Below are 14,861 nucleotides of genomic sequence, written 5' to 3' on the forward strand. Positions count from 1 at the left end.
TTGGGGGATCTTGTTAAAAGGCAGAATCTGCGTTTGAGATGGCAGAGGCAGGTTTGATTCCTGGGTCAGGAAGATCCCCTGGAGAAGGAAATGGCCACCCTCTCCAGTATTCTTGCCTGGAAAACCCCATGGACAGAGTAGCCTGGCGGACTATAATCCATGGGGTTGCAAAGAGTTGGACAGGGCTAAGCATGGGCCTCTGATTCAGCATTTCTAACAAGCTCCCAGATGATGGCAATGCTGCTGGTCGCTGTAAGACACACTGAGCAACAAGGGTTTCTAGTAGGTCATTAGACATGCATATAATCATAATACAGAGTGAGAATTAGTAAACACCACAGATATCCCATTAATTACCAGTAGAAAGCTGAATTTGTCCCAACCTGAGGGGTCATTGCCCTTTCTGCCTTAAGTGTTCCTTCTGATGTTTCTGTTGCTTTCTTCCTTGAATTTTATTTCTTCCAGGGTTGCTCACTGCAAATACTGTTTCTTAGCCTAGAAGAGCTTTCTCCTTCTAATGTTGACAATCTGTCAAGATTTGTCTAAATATTCCCTCTTCCCTGGGGCCCCACTTAGCAGGGCCCCACCCTGCTAAGTACTCCACAGAACACTTAGTTTTAACCCCCAGCAATTACCATTATTTCCTTAGCTTTCAATTGCAAGTCCGTTTTCTTATTCCTTACAGGAACTCACCTGTCTGGGAAGCTTGTCAAAAAGATGCTACAAAATGACAACATTTGACAAACCTGAGGCCAGGTGAGGAGGCTGAGAAGAAGCCAAGGTGCGACGCTGGGTACCGAGCAGCAGGGCCCAGGAAGGGACCCCAGGTATCTGTTGGGAACCATCCCTTCCCCATGGCAGGTATTTGGGCTCAACCAAGCTCATGATGAAAGTGAAAGAGGAGAGTGAAAAAGTTGGCTTAAAGCTCAACATTCAGAAAACAAAGATCATGGCATCTGGTCCCATCACTTTATGGCAAATAGATGGAGAAACAGTGGAAACAGTGGCAGACTTTATTTTGGGGGGCTTCAAAATCACTGCAGATGGTGACGGCAGCCATGAATTAAAAAGACGCTTACTCCTTGGAAGAAAAGTTATGACCAACCTAGATAGCATATTAAAGAGCAGAGACATTGCTTTGCCAACAAAGTTCCGTCTCGTCGAGGCTATGGTTTTTCCAGTGGTCATGTGTCATGTGTGTTGGACTATAAACAGAGGTGAGCACCGAAGAATTGATGCTTTTGAACTGTGGTGTTGGAGAAGACTCTTGAGAGTCCCTTGGACTGCAAGGATATCCAACCAGTCCATCCTAAAGGAGATCAGTCCTGGGTGTTCACTGGAAGGAGTGATGTTGAAGCTGAAACTCCAATACTTTGGCCACCTCATGCAAAGAGTTGACTCATTGGAAAAGCCCCTGATGCTGAGAGGGATTGGGGGCAGGAGGAGAAGGGGACGACAGAGGATGAGATGGCTGGATGGCATCACTGACTCGATGGACATGAGTTTGAGTAAACTCCGGGAGTTGGTGATGGACAGGGAGTCCTGGCATGCTGAGGCTCATGGGGTCACAAAGAGTCAGACAAGACTGAGCGACTGAACTGACTGACTGAACTGATGACTCTGCAATTCCACTTGAGCACACAAGAAAACTGAGACCAGAAATCCAAAAAACAAAAGACTTGTTCAAGAATAAAACACCTTCTTCATTACACCAAAAAGTGGAAATAATCCAAATATTCATCAATAAGAGAATGGATAAAACTTAAAAACACTACATTGTGTAATGATTCCATGAATAGAAAGTATGTACTGTACAATTTATATGATGTTCAAGAACAAATTAAAGTATCAGGTGTTCTCCAGACTTATTGTGGTGATCATTTCACCATTTCACCATATAGAAATATATTCCGATGTATAAATTCTGAACCCCAGAAACTAAATATATGTCAATTATACCTCAGTAATAAAAAAATAAACAAAAATGAAAGGAATCTACAGTGATAAAAGAAAATAATGCCTGCTTCTGGAGGTGGGTATTGGCCGGGAAAGTGCACAAGAAACCTCTGTATGACTCCTCTGCTCCACATCCATCAGTTGCTAAGGGGAAATGTATTCTGATTGTCAACAATTTATTAAAATTGCTTAACTTTTCAGAACCCAGGCATTTCTTTTTTTTTTTCCCATTTATTTTTATTAGTTGGAGGCTAATTACTTTACAATATTGTAGTTGTTTTTGTCATACACTGACATGAATCAGCCATGGATTTACATGTGTTCCCCATCATTGGAGACTTTCCATCTGCTTTTTTTTTTTATGGTATTTTTAAGTATCTTTAAATCTTTTTGATTGGTTTACATTCTGTGTGTCCAATCATCTTTGAAAATCACGAAGGGAAGGGTCTTCCATTGCTTGTTTTTGTGCACAAGAGCATGACATGCAGCACTGGATGCATAGGAAGCACACCTGAAACGAGCACCCCAGCATGTCCTCTGCCTGCCTTTCCTCTGTAGAAAAACTTTAGTCAAAGTTGAGCGTATATATGTGTTGTGCTTAGTCACTCGGTTGTGTTGGACTCTTTGCAACCCCATGGACTGTAGCCTGCCAGACTCCTTTGCCCATGGGCATTCTCCAAGCAAGAATACTGGAGTGGTTTGCCATGACCTCCTCCAGGAGATCTTCGCAACCCAGGGATCGAACCGGGGTCTCCTGCATTGCAGGCAGATTCTTTACCAGCTGAAATACCAGGGAAACCTGAGTTTGTATATACTCACTTGCAAATCTGCAGTTAGCCTAAATAGACAGAAAATTTGAGTTAAGGTTTAAAACATTTCAGAAGAATTAAAAAATGACATCCATGCCAAGTTTGAAAGTAATTAATTACAAGACAGTGAAAGTAGTAGAGCATTAAAATAAAATCACATTTTAAAATACTAACTTTTAAAGGTAATTCTTGTATTATTCTGAAATGGTAAAACTGATTCAGTAGGGACAGGCTACTATTCAGTTTATAAACATATTCATTAGTTTTCCTATCACTAGGTATCTCTAGTGAATTCAAAATTATCCAATTTATAAATAATTTAATTTTAGGTTATACTTCCAGTATATACTGGAATGGTTGCATTAAAACACTTTTTAGAATTTTACGTTTAAAAATACCTATTGTAAGTTCACATTTATAACTGAAAACTTTTATGAAAGATATTAGTCTTTAAAAAGCTACAGGTCCAAAAAAGATTGATGCGAAGATTAATTAGAGTTGTAAAAAGTTGTAAAAGCAGTTGTAAAAAGCAAAATTGAAAATTCAATAGCACAAACAAAATAGCAATTTATTATTTCTCATATAACTGACCAAGATTAATAGATCAGATTAGGAGATCCAGTCGTTTAGAGCTCCAATCTGATGGTGGACCTACTTCAATACACAGTTTCCAAAGGTCTCTCTAGTTATCAATATTCTAGGCCACAGGTAAGAAAATAGGTCAGAAGTCCAGGGCAAGCCAGGGCAAACTACTGCCTTTTTAAATAGATTGGGCAGAACTTGCTTAATCACCTCTTTTTACATTCCTAAGTGAGGACTTAGTCAAACTTAGACAAGTAGCTGCAAGGGAAACTGGGAAATACAGTTGCTATTTGGGCAGCCCCATCCCACTTACAGTCCTACAATGCTGTAATATGAGGAAAATAGATTTCAATGAAGAGTTAGCAGTCTGACACCCCGCTAGTCACTAAAATTCTGTGTTCTTCCTTCTGTTCTGCTAATCCCCACCCCAAGGGAGACAACTCCAAATTCCATCCAGGTGCCAAATCCATCTCAAACTCAGGGATCTCTGGGTAACGTAATCACCTCCCTCAGACATGGACTGGTTTCTTGTAGTTGAGCACCTCATTAACACAAAGGAAGTCACTTGCTTCTCCAATACCCAATAAATCATGGTCTAGTAGAAAAGACAGGATGATTGTATGAGAACTTCTTCTTCTTTAGTATTCAGTGGCCCTTCCACCACCATAACTCTTGGGCAGTGATAAGATAAGAGATTAATATTCTGAAATCTCAAGGAAGATTCATTTCGGTAATGGAAAAAAGAAAAGACCCTGCTTTTTCTTTCTAGGAGAAAGTAGCATTAGACAGAAGAAAAGATATTTGGTGACAGAAGGCATTCTATTTTGTGGTATTTGATGGTAAGGACACTAGTTAAATAGATTTCTGAAGCAAAGTGAGAAAATAATCCAGAACAATAGTAAATAGTGGCATTTTTAGAAAAATGAGAAATTTTTGATTAGCTCATTTTAATGTCACTCTTGAGAGATAAATGGCATTTTGATAAATAAGAACCATATCAAAAAAGACCGGACCACATAAAAAAAACAAAAACCCACTTTTTAAAATTACTGAGAATTTAAACTCTATCCTTAAGCTTCTTTCCCTTTATTCTCCCATTGGGCTATGTTGATGTCATGTGTTCCCCACTGCGCATGTATGTGTCTGTGTTTTCACATAATTCAGACCATATTGTGAGCAGAAGTCTTCCTGATGGAGCCAAATGATTTCCCAAACCAAAGATCTATTTTTAAACATATTTTAAAGTAGTCAAAATAAGATAAGCTATGATCAGCTAAGAGCAGTTCAACAAAAGTATAAACTGTAAAGGCAGGATTTAGGCAAAGAAAAGAGAGATGAGAAATGGAAAAAAGACTTGTGACTAAATTAGATGTAAAAGATATCCTCATAAAGGAGAATTATATATGGTGATTGACACCCAGGCCCAAAGCCAGACTGCCAGTGTACCTCTCTGCATTTTCACTTGCAAAACACACACATTATGAAAATGCTCAGAAGATTACATGTGTCCATTCCCAATTACATCTGTTGCACCATACAAGGTAAACCCTTGAAAAATAACCATTGGTCTGGGAAGGATACTTTTGGGGTAAGGTCAGTCAAAACCCAGTGTTGGCATCATTGGCATCAGACCATCTTCAGTCACGCTGACTCAGGTAGTAGTGCAAGGTGCACACAGACGCATGGTGTCAGCCGTAACCACCGCTCCCAGAACCCCTTACACCTGTCAAAGCAGACTGCTGGGTTGAATGGACCCTGGTTCTGACCCAGTGTGTGAAGTCCTGTATCATTATATTGGTCTTTTCTGCATGATGTGAAAAAATCTGTTACTTTTTAAAAGTGGATATTTTGTGTTTTTAATTGCACAGGTAACTGTGTGAGAAAAAGAGCCTTTTAAAAGTATTTTTAGTCTTTTGAAATTATGTTTGTGTATTGTCCTCCCTACTAAACTCTAAGCTCCTCTAAGTAGACAACAATCCACTCACTCCTCACTGTAGCCCAGCACCCAGGTCAGTGCATGGATATTTTAAAGTAAATTTCTATCAGTAGCATAGAACCATTTTGAAGTGAAGTGAAACTTGCTCAGTTGTGTCAGATTCTTGACAACTCGGTGGACTGTAGCCTGCCCAATCTCCTCTGCCCAAGAAATTCTGCAGGCAAGAGTACTGGAGTGGGTTGCCATTTCCTTCTCCAGGGGATCTTCCCAACCCAGGGATTGAAGCCAGGTCTCCTGCATTGCCGGCAGATTCTTTAGCCGCTGAGCCACCAGGGAAGCCCAAACAGCAGAGGGGGCATCCCTGGGTGGGCGTGAAGAATTGATGCTTTTGAACTGTGGTGTTGGAGAAGAGTCTTGAGAGTCCCTCGGACTGCAAGGAGATCCAACCAGTTAGCCCTAAAGGAAATCAACCCTGATTATTAATTTGGAAGAACTGATGCTGAAGCTCCAATACTTTGGCCACCTGATGCAAAGAGCCGACTCATCAGAAAAGACCCTGATGCTGGGAAAGATTGAAGGAAAGAGGAGAAGGAGATGACAGAGGGTGAGATGGTTGGATGGCATCACCGACTCAATGGACATGAGTTTGAGCAAGCCCTGGGAGACAGTGAAAGACAGGGAAACCTGGGGTGCTGCAGTCCATGGGGTAGCAAAGAGTAAGACACGACTGAGTGACTGAATAACAAGCATAGAACCAAAGATCCAATTTTGGGGGTTGAGGCCGAAAGTGGACAAGGAGGCCCCGAAGTGATTTATCAGATCTCCCGAAAGACAGATGCTCTCCACTTAAGCTTTTGGAGCAAGACTTGCTTGGTGGTGTTGTTGACAGTTTCCCTTCACCAGTAGGCGCCTGTCACTTTAAGACAAACACCAGGAAGTTAAAAGTGAATGGGAGAAGCCAAGGACGGAAATTCTGGCTGCTCTGATCTCCCCCTGGGAGTATTTGAGAGTTCGCACGTCTGCAGCTGAAAAACCGAGAGGTTGTAGGGTTAATCCTTCCTGCTTAAAGCGGGTTGGCCCACTTTTTATTCCCTCAGCTGGGGTAAAGGGTGCGGCTGAGTGGGCGGGGTGCCGGCTGAGAGGTGTGGAGCCTAACAGCCCCTCCCCATTGGCTATTGCTGATTTGGTAGTTTGTTGCTTTATGTATCTTTGAAAAGAGCCAGAATTGCAGTGTGCTCCAGATCGCAGCGGTAGGATCTGCTGGTGTTGAGGCAAAGGTATTGATTTCGAGTATCACAGCCAACCTCTCAGCTCTGGGTCTCAGCTCTGGGTCTTGTAGCCGCAGGGCTCTCCCATCCAAGGTGTAGTAATTCCCTGTGGCTAGGAGGACACCGGTATCGGTATCTGGCTTCCTCAAAGGTATCTGCTGTTTCAGCCTTTATTTATTGATGCCACGGCCAGGTGTTATTGAAAGATGTTAACTGATGTGTGTTTTCTATCTTTTGTCATCCTTTCTTTCAGACAGGTTACACTAACGCAGCCCCGTGAAAATCTCTGGAGACCATGGCCAAGAAAAGAGTTGCTGTGATTGGGGCAGGTGTGAGTGGGCTCAGCTCTATCAAGTGCTGCCTGGAAGAAGGCTTGGAGCCCCTCTGCTTTGAAAGGTCTCATGACATCGGAGGGCTGTGGCGGTTCCAGGTAATCCTCCTGGTTCCTTAATACTTGGAACTCTGGCCGTAACTAGGTGCAAAAGATATTTTATCTTGTGTCAGGAAATATGATGGGCTTCATAGTGATTCAACCTGCTAGACTTCAGCTTGCTGTTCCCTTCTCAGCAACCATCACCTCAGGTTCTATACAGATTCCTCTTTCCCGAGGCTGGAAGCAAAAATGGGACAGAAGTATCACTTTTTTTTTCTTCCTTTACTGATGACTATGAAAATGGCACAGAGATCATTTTCATTTACAGATCTTCCTTGATTGACAATGAAATTACATCTTGATAAGCCCATCATAAATTGAAAATATCCTAAGCTCAAAATACATTTAATACACCTAACTTGGTAAAGAACCTGCCTGCTATGCAGAAGACCTACTACAATGCAAGAGCCCACCTGCAGTGCAAGAGAGGCAGGTTTGATTCTTGGGTCAGGAAGATCCCCTGGAGAAGGAAATGGCAATCCACTCCAGTACTCTTGCCTGGGAAATCCCATGGACAGAGGATACTGGTGGGCTACAATCCATGGGGTTGCAAGAGTTGGACACAACTTAGTGACTAAACCACCCCTTAACACCAGAGCTGCACCTAGCCTACCTTAAATGTGCTCAAAACACTCAGATTAGACTACACAGGCAAAATCATCTAACACAAAGCCTATTTTATAATAAAATGTTGAATATTTTATAATTTATTGAATACTGTACTGAACATGAAAGCCAGAATGGTTGTAAACTGATCAGTTGTTTACCCTCCTGATCTGTGACTGGGTGGAAGCTGCCACTGCCCAAAAGCATCAGAGTATGGTATGAAATATTGCTAACCCAGGAAAAGATTCAAATTCAAAATTTGAAATATGCTGTCTATTGAATGAATATTGCTTTTAAACTATTGTAAAGTCAAAAAAATCACAAGTTGAATCATGGTAAGTAAGCTGGGGAGTGTCTGTAATAAGTTTGCTGCTATCTGGAAGAGGGCAACAATCTCCGTGGTTCCAGGGTGCCAGGGTCCAGCCCCAGCAGGATCCAGGGGAAGCCTCAGGATGAACGGCGTCGGCGAATGAGAGAGAGTGTGAGACAAAGCTCAGGGCTAATTCTGAAGTTTATTTTTGCATGGCCCGTTTATACCCTTAACAACATCTTTGGGGGAAGTGCATGTTGCTTACACACAGGTCATCTCAAAACATTTACAGCAACTTGACCTTCAACAGAAACAGGACGTCACCCACATACTTTTTCGTTCACAAGAGTCTCTCTTATCATTTGGCCTTCAGGCCGGCTAACATTTTATGGTTTGCACCTGGTGTGGCTTAAGCAACTTCAGTAGCCGACCCTGTTTTTCTTGTAATTAATCTATTTCCTTTCTAATAAGCGTCATCTTTATGGGAACTAGATAGGATTACATTTTTACAGAAGAGAAAGGCGAAGGACTGCAGAAACAGCAGATATGGCACAAAACAGGCTCTTAGTCTAAAAGTTAACCACCTGCAAGAAGTCGCCAGCTAATCTCTATCCAAAGTGTTTTTTGTTAGGCACATTTGTGGCTATCATATTTGTGGAGCTTTTTTCACCGCGTGAAGGGGCCTATGCTTAATAGTTTTTGTTAGCGTACTGTGCTTAGGATGTTTGGAACAATCAAGAGCATTTTGTGTAATGAGAGCACATATTTATCAAAGAAGCCAGAATGCCAGCAAAAGGGTTTGAATTGAAGCATTTTCTTCATCTCTGGTCCCTTCATAGGGTACCAGTGTCCAGAAGATTTATTAATTAGGGTTTTAAGTTGGTCCTCATTCAGTGAAAGAGGAGCAGGAGAGCTCTCGGCAGGCAACACAAGAATCTGCAACAGGGCAAACAAGAACAGCAGCAGAAAAAGGGGGGAGGATACAGGGTGGGGTAGAGGCCGAGGCCAACCTGGAGGGTCCCTTATCCTAGATGGCCTTGCCTGTCAGGTTTTTTCCTGGTGACCTCGTCATGGATGGGGTCCCGGACAGCCTTGCCTGCCCGGTATTTTCTTCATGACCTTGTCACGGGCGGGACCCCCCATAACGGCTCCCGACACCAGGGTGTAACAAAATGACAATATGTGAAGTGGCTAGACAATTTAGAATGGTTACTCTTGGTCTGCATTAATCAGTAAGTGATCTAGAATATAGTTTACAGCTCCTTCCAGGAATTCCTCTTCTAATCTTACTGTTTTAGTTTGTTTGTTTGTTTCTTCCTTTCTTTTAAAAATTCTAGTAACTTTGAACAATTCTCTAATAATTCCAGTCCCTGAATAGGATATAAAATCTGGCCTAAAAGAATCAAAAAATTCTTTGAGCTTTTTTTTTGCTTGAGAAATCAAATGAGTAGTCCTATCTTCAGAGGAGGGCAGCAGGCACATGCAACTAGGTTTTCTTGTCCTTGCACAGATAAAGTTGTTGCTTTAATATGCACACCCAGCCCTGCAACTAACATATTAAGGTATCATCTAACTTAATGATAGTTAAGCTTATTATTTGTCAAAGAATATTAAGCTCCTTAACTGCCTCCAAAGCAACATCCACTGGGTTTGCTTTTAAACTCACTTTTTAAAGCCAGTGAATGGTATTAAGGTGTCCAGATTTGTTTCATATTTCATAAAGACAAACATAATGTTTGTTAGCTACTTCAAAGTGGTTTCACAGCATTCCTGCTGTTGTGCATCTTGCCTCTGTCTTGGCAACTAACTGACAACAGTTCTTATTCAGGTCTAGGGTGAACACCCCTTAGCACACCACCCCTGCCTCGGTCATAGTCAGCCTTGCACGTGGACTGAGAAGGCTGTTCATTAATATTTTGTAATCAATAGAAAATTTTACTTTAGAAACCCAGCCATAACATAGTGTAGGGTTTAAGGGCATAGTCTGGGTTCAAATCCTGTGTCTGCACCAACTAGCATTACTGTGACTTTGGGGAAAATCATTAAATCTCTCTGTACCTCTATGTTATCATCTTTAAGAAGGAGATACCCGCTTCACAGAGTTGTTGTGGAGGTTAAGTGAATAATTATGTCATCACTAATAACAGTGGCACAGTAAGTGCTACACATCGGTTGTTATTCAGTAGGCCAAATGTGGGGCCCACCTATTTGGCGTCTGGTAAGCATCCTAGGCAGGTTTGGCAACTACTGATCAGGTAGGAAATTGGTTAAAGGTTCACCATCCTACCTGATTATCAGGTTTCTAGCATTTATCTCCAAAGTGGCTTAAACTTCTTCTCTGTTAAAAACTCAACTTGCAGTTTGTTCTGATGATACTCTTGGCAAAATTTCAACACCTTATGAACTGCTTACTTGAAAATAAATAAGCTATATTTCATCGTAATGCTCTGACGTCTGTTAAGACAGACCATATCTGTGTCTATTATATATAACATATATTTTTTACATCTATGATACACACACACATACACACCACTAGAATTCTAGAGCCAAAGGCCATGCCTGGCATGTATTAGACACCAAACATATTTGCATTTTATAAATGAATCCTTGAGAAGGAAAATTTCTTGGGTGGCTGCTTAGACTGCTTGTGGAAATAGACCTTCATTCTCACATATTCCAGTTACACAGTTGTGACACCTGAGGTATTTGTTAACATTTGTTAATTGCAAATTAAGCCTGTGTGACTTGTTGATGCTGGTTTCCTCAAACATTTCCTTTGAGATCTGCTTTTCTTTCACCTCCTTGCTTGTTATTTGGAGCCTTCTCCCCCACCCTACCCCTCTCACATTTTTGTAATTTCATTGGGGGTTTCATTTATATAAGCTCATCCCAAGCATATTGGAATTCCACTGTTGCTACAAGGTGTCCAGTAAGTCACTGGGGACTCAGGGCTTCCATTTTCTTTTTTGTAATAGGTCTCAGGGATTCAGGATACATGCCTTTCTTCTTGACCTCTTCATTAATGTTAGATCAGACTGAGGGTGAAACATAGGTAGGGATGTGAGACACATCGCTTTAATGTTCATTACTACAGTATTACTTTATAAACAAAGTGGCTTAAAATGATAAATCACTTGGGAAATGTTGAGGTTTTAATAAGTATGCAATGCTGTAGAATAATTTTTAATTTTAGTTAAATTTAAAAAATCTCAATGCATACCAACTGAAGCAATGCAGCAGCAGCAGCAGCAGCACTGCTTCTGAAACTTGAAAATTAAAATGAATCACTGGACATTTTGCTAAAATGTACATTCTGATTCATTAATCTGGGGATGGTGCCAAGATGCTATATTTCAAATAAGCCCCCAAGTGATGTTGATCCTGCTGATAATTACACTTTGAGTAGTAAAGTTCTAAAGTGTATATGTTATACAAAGATACCATATTGATACAATATAATATAAAGTAAGGCATGTTTAATACATTTTGATTTAAAACATAAAATTAAGTAATAACCACTCTTAGATGGATAGGTCTTTTAAATTCTTAAATATATCGCCCTCCAAAAAAGACAACTGAATGGATACAAAAATACTTAGAAGGTTAACTATAGAGCTGCTGCTACTGCTGCTGCTAAGTCGCTTCAGTCGTGTCTGACTCTGTGCGACCCCATAGACGACAGCCCACCAGGCTCCCCCGCCCCTGGGATTCTCCAGGCAAGAAGACTGGAGTGGGTTGCCATTACCTTCTCCAATGCATGAAAGTGAAAAGTGAATGTGAAGTCACTCAGTCGTGTCTGACTCTCAGGGACCCCATGGACTGCAGCCTACCAGGCTCCTCTGTCCATGGGATTTTCCAGGCAAGAGTACTGGAGTGGGTTGCCATTGCCTTCGAATTCAACATAGTACTGAAGTCCTAATGGACCAATTCAGCAAGAAAAAAAAATTCAAATCAGAAAGAAGTATCTCCGTTTGCAGGTGACATGATCCTATATATAGAAAATCCTAAAGAATTCACACAAAAAAACCCAGAATTAATAAACAAATTCAGTAAAGTTTCAGGATACAAAATTGATACATAAAAATCAGTTGAACATATGCCAACAATGAACTATCTGAAAAAAATTTTTTAAAGCAATCCCATTTGTCATTTCAAACCTATAAGATAGTTAGGAGGTGAAAGATCTGTACACTGAAAACTATAAAATATTGATGAAAGAAACTGAAAAAGACATATAACTGAAAAAATATGCTATGTCCATGGATCAGAAAAGTTAATATTGTTGTTAAAATGGCTATACTACTGAAAGTCATCTATAGATTCATTGCAAGTGGATATAGATTCTTTACCAGCTGAGCCACAGGGGAAGCCCCACAGATTCATTGCAATCCCTATCAAATTCCAAAACATTTTTCATAAAAATAGAAAAAGATCTAAAATTTATATTGAACCACAGAAGACTTCAAATAGGTAAATCAATCCTAACAGAAAAAATAAAAAAACAAAAAAAAATGGAGGCATCACACTTCCTAATTTCAATCTATATTATGAAGCTACAGTAATTAAAACAGAGGTACTGGCATAAAAATAGACACCCATACCAATGGAACAGAATTCAGGGCCAGAAATAAACCCATGAGTATACAGCCAACTAATATTTCATAAAAGACCTAAGAATACCCAATGGGGAAAAGACAGTCCCTTCAGTAAATGACACTAGCAAAACTACATGCCCACACATACACAAAGATGAAATTGGACCCCTGTCGTACACCACTCACCAAAGCTAAGTCAAAATGGACTAAAGACTTAAATGTAAGACCTGAAGACACAAAAATTCTAGATGAAAACAGTGTAAAACTGTTGCCAACATTGGTGTTGGCAATTTCTTTTGAATATGATACCAAAAACACAAGTAACAAAAGAAAAAATAAAAAAGCAGGATTACATCAAACTGAAGATTTTGTACAGCCAAAAAAAAAAAGAAAGAAAAACTCAACAACATGAAAAGGCAACCTGTAGAATGGGAGAAAAATATTTGCAAAATACATATCTGATAAGGGGTTTACATCCAAAATAAGGAGCTTATAAAACTTAACATCAGAGAAACAACCAATCAGGAAAGGGGAACTTAATAGACATTTTCCAAAGAAGACATACAGACGGCTTAAAAAAAAAAAAAAAAGATCCATTTAAAAAATGGGCAGAAGGCTTGAGTAGACATTTTTCCAAAGAAGATATAAAAATGGCTAATAGGAAAATGAAATAGTGCCCAATAACATTAATCCTCAGGGAAATGCAAATCAAAACCACATCAAAATTTTAAAATGAAATATCACTTATTAGCATGGTTATAGAGTAGGGCACTAAAGAGCTGAGTGAAAGGTCAATAGGATGGATGGGGCTTGCTGACAGTGGTGCTCACTGAAGAATGGTCTGACTAAGCCGTGTCTTGGGGAACCCCCAAAGAATCTATCTCTAAGTCTTTCCTTTTTGGACTTCTTACATTCACTAGAAAAATTCTTTGCATCTCTTGCTCTGACAATATATGTCTGATTACCTACATCCTGTGGGCTGACAGAGAAGATCGGAAGTCTCAATATTCAACATGCAAAAGTTTCATTTATTATCCCTGATTTCAACAGAGTACCCACCTGTCTTCTGCCTTTTACTATTCTGTGGTGTTCGGTCCTGGTGCCTTTATGTCACCCTTTATAGAAAATCTGCCTTTAGACTGCTGCCATGTAAGACAGGCACTATAACCCAGCTATATGGTGAGAAGGACAGGCTCTTGGAAACCAACTGCTTAAACAGATTTTTAAATCAATTCTCTTGTTTTTAACCCCATTTTAACTCCCATTTCCAGAGGTACCCAGTGTTTTGAACTCTGAGTAGTATGAATTCCTGGTGTATAAATCAGTTTTCTCAGTTTTCCCCTCTGCCAACTTATAATTGCATTTTCTCAGGTCTGCTAAGTTAGTTTGCACTCATGCATCTGCTTTTAATCTTTCAAATTTTGTAACTTATCTCCCATTTTCTTTGTCTTTTTGAGTTTATTTTCTTAAGCCCTTTACTTTCCTTTTAGAAGGGCTTTGGGAAGGACATGAGCTGTCAGTGTATGTTTAATCTGTCAGGTCTAACCAGAAGTCCTTTCAATTTTTTTTATACTACATTTCAATAATGAATAGAAAAATCACAAAGCAAGAAATTAAATTTAGACTGCAGCTATCTCTTTCCAAATCTAGCTTTCTATAAGCTCCTTCTTTCTGAGTATGACCACTGGTTATTTTATTTTAATAAAACCAATAAACTCATATGACAAATAGTTTACTGTGATTTAAAATGGATAGATGTTCTAGCATAACTTTTGAATGTGACTAAATAATCTGCTAAATTATAATACATCCAGCTAAAATATTCTTTTATGATTGAATCAAATGAATTTTTTCAACCTATAATAAACGCTCTTTATTTTCTGTGGAATATACATTTTATCTGCCAATGCTTGCTCATATTTCAGATTATCTACGACACCTGAATTTAAATTCATTAATAGGTTTTTTAGTTATAAACACATTATGTTCTTGATAACAAAACACTTTAAATCAGATGCCTACATAAGAAAACCTAGATAATTCACATATGATTTTAATTTGGAATATAACATTTTTCTCAACAGGTTTTATCAGTTATTACTAACTGATAATGTGTGGCTGTTAACTTTGGCTGCACACTGAACAATCACATGGGAACTTTAATAAACTTTAACAAATACTGCTATCAGCCCATCCACATTCTGGCTTTATTGGTCTGGAGTGCCAATAAAACTCTCCACTAGTTATTTCTAATGCACAACCAACATGGAAACCTTTGGCCTTCAGCCTTTACCCCTGCTTTCCCATGTGATAAATGAGGATGACATTGCATCTTTAAAACAAAATCAGTAATAGTTTATTGA

General features: G+C 39.7%; 1 protein-coding gene across 4 annotated transcripts in view; it reads left to right on the forward strand.

The window, feature by feature from the left end:
* The first annotated feature begins 6,265 nt into the window (after positions 1 to 6,265).
* The window catches only part of LOC122677802 (flavin-containing monooxygenase 5-like), a 39,083-nt gene continuing 30,487 nt past the window's right edge, over positions 6,266 to 14,861 (forward strand). The window contains exons 1-2 of one of the 4 annotated variants that reach the window (XM_043878067.1): positions 6,266 to 6,560; positions 6,805 to 6,981. In XM_043878067.1, coding sequence (XP_043734002.1) covers positions 6,847 to 6,981 — 135 coding nt within the window. In that variant the 5' untranslated portion in view covers positions 6,266 to 6,560; positions 6,805 to 6,846. Of the gene's footprint in view, positions 6,703 to 6,804; positions 6,982 to 14,861 lie in introns of those variants that run through there. The other 3 variants (XM_043878064.1, XM_043878065.1, XM_043878066.1) reach the window with 3 other exon arrangements.

The sequence above is a fragment of the Cervus elaphus genome, chromosome 20 (genome assembly GCF_910594005.1).
Source record: "Cervus elaphus chromosome 20, mCerEla1.1, whole genome shotgun sequence".
Lineage (NCBI taxonomy): Eukaryota > Metazoa > Chordata > Mammalia > Artiodactyla > Cervidae > Cervus > Cervus elaphus.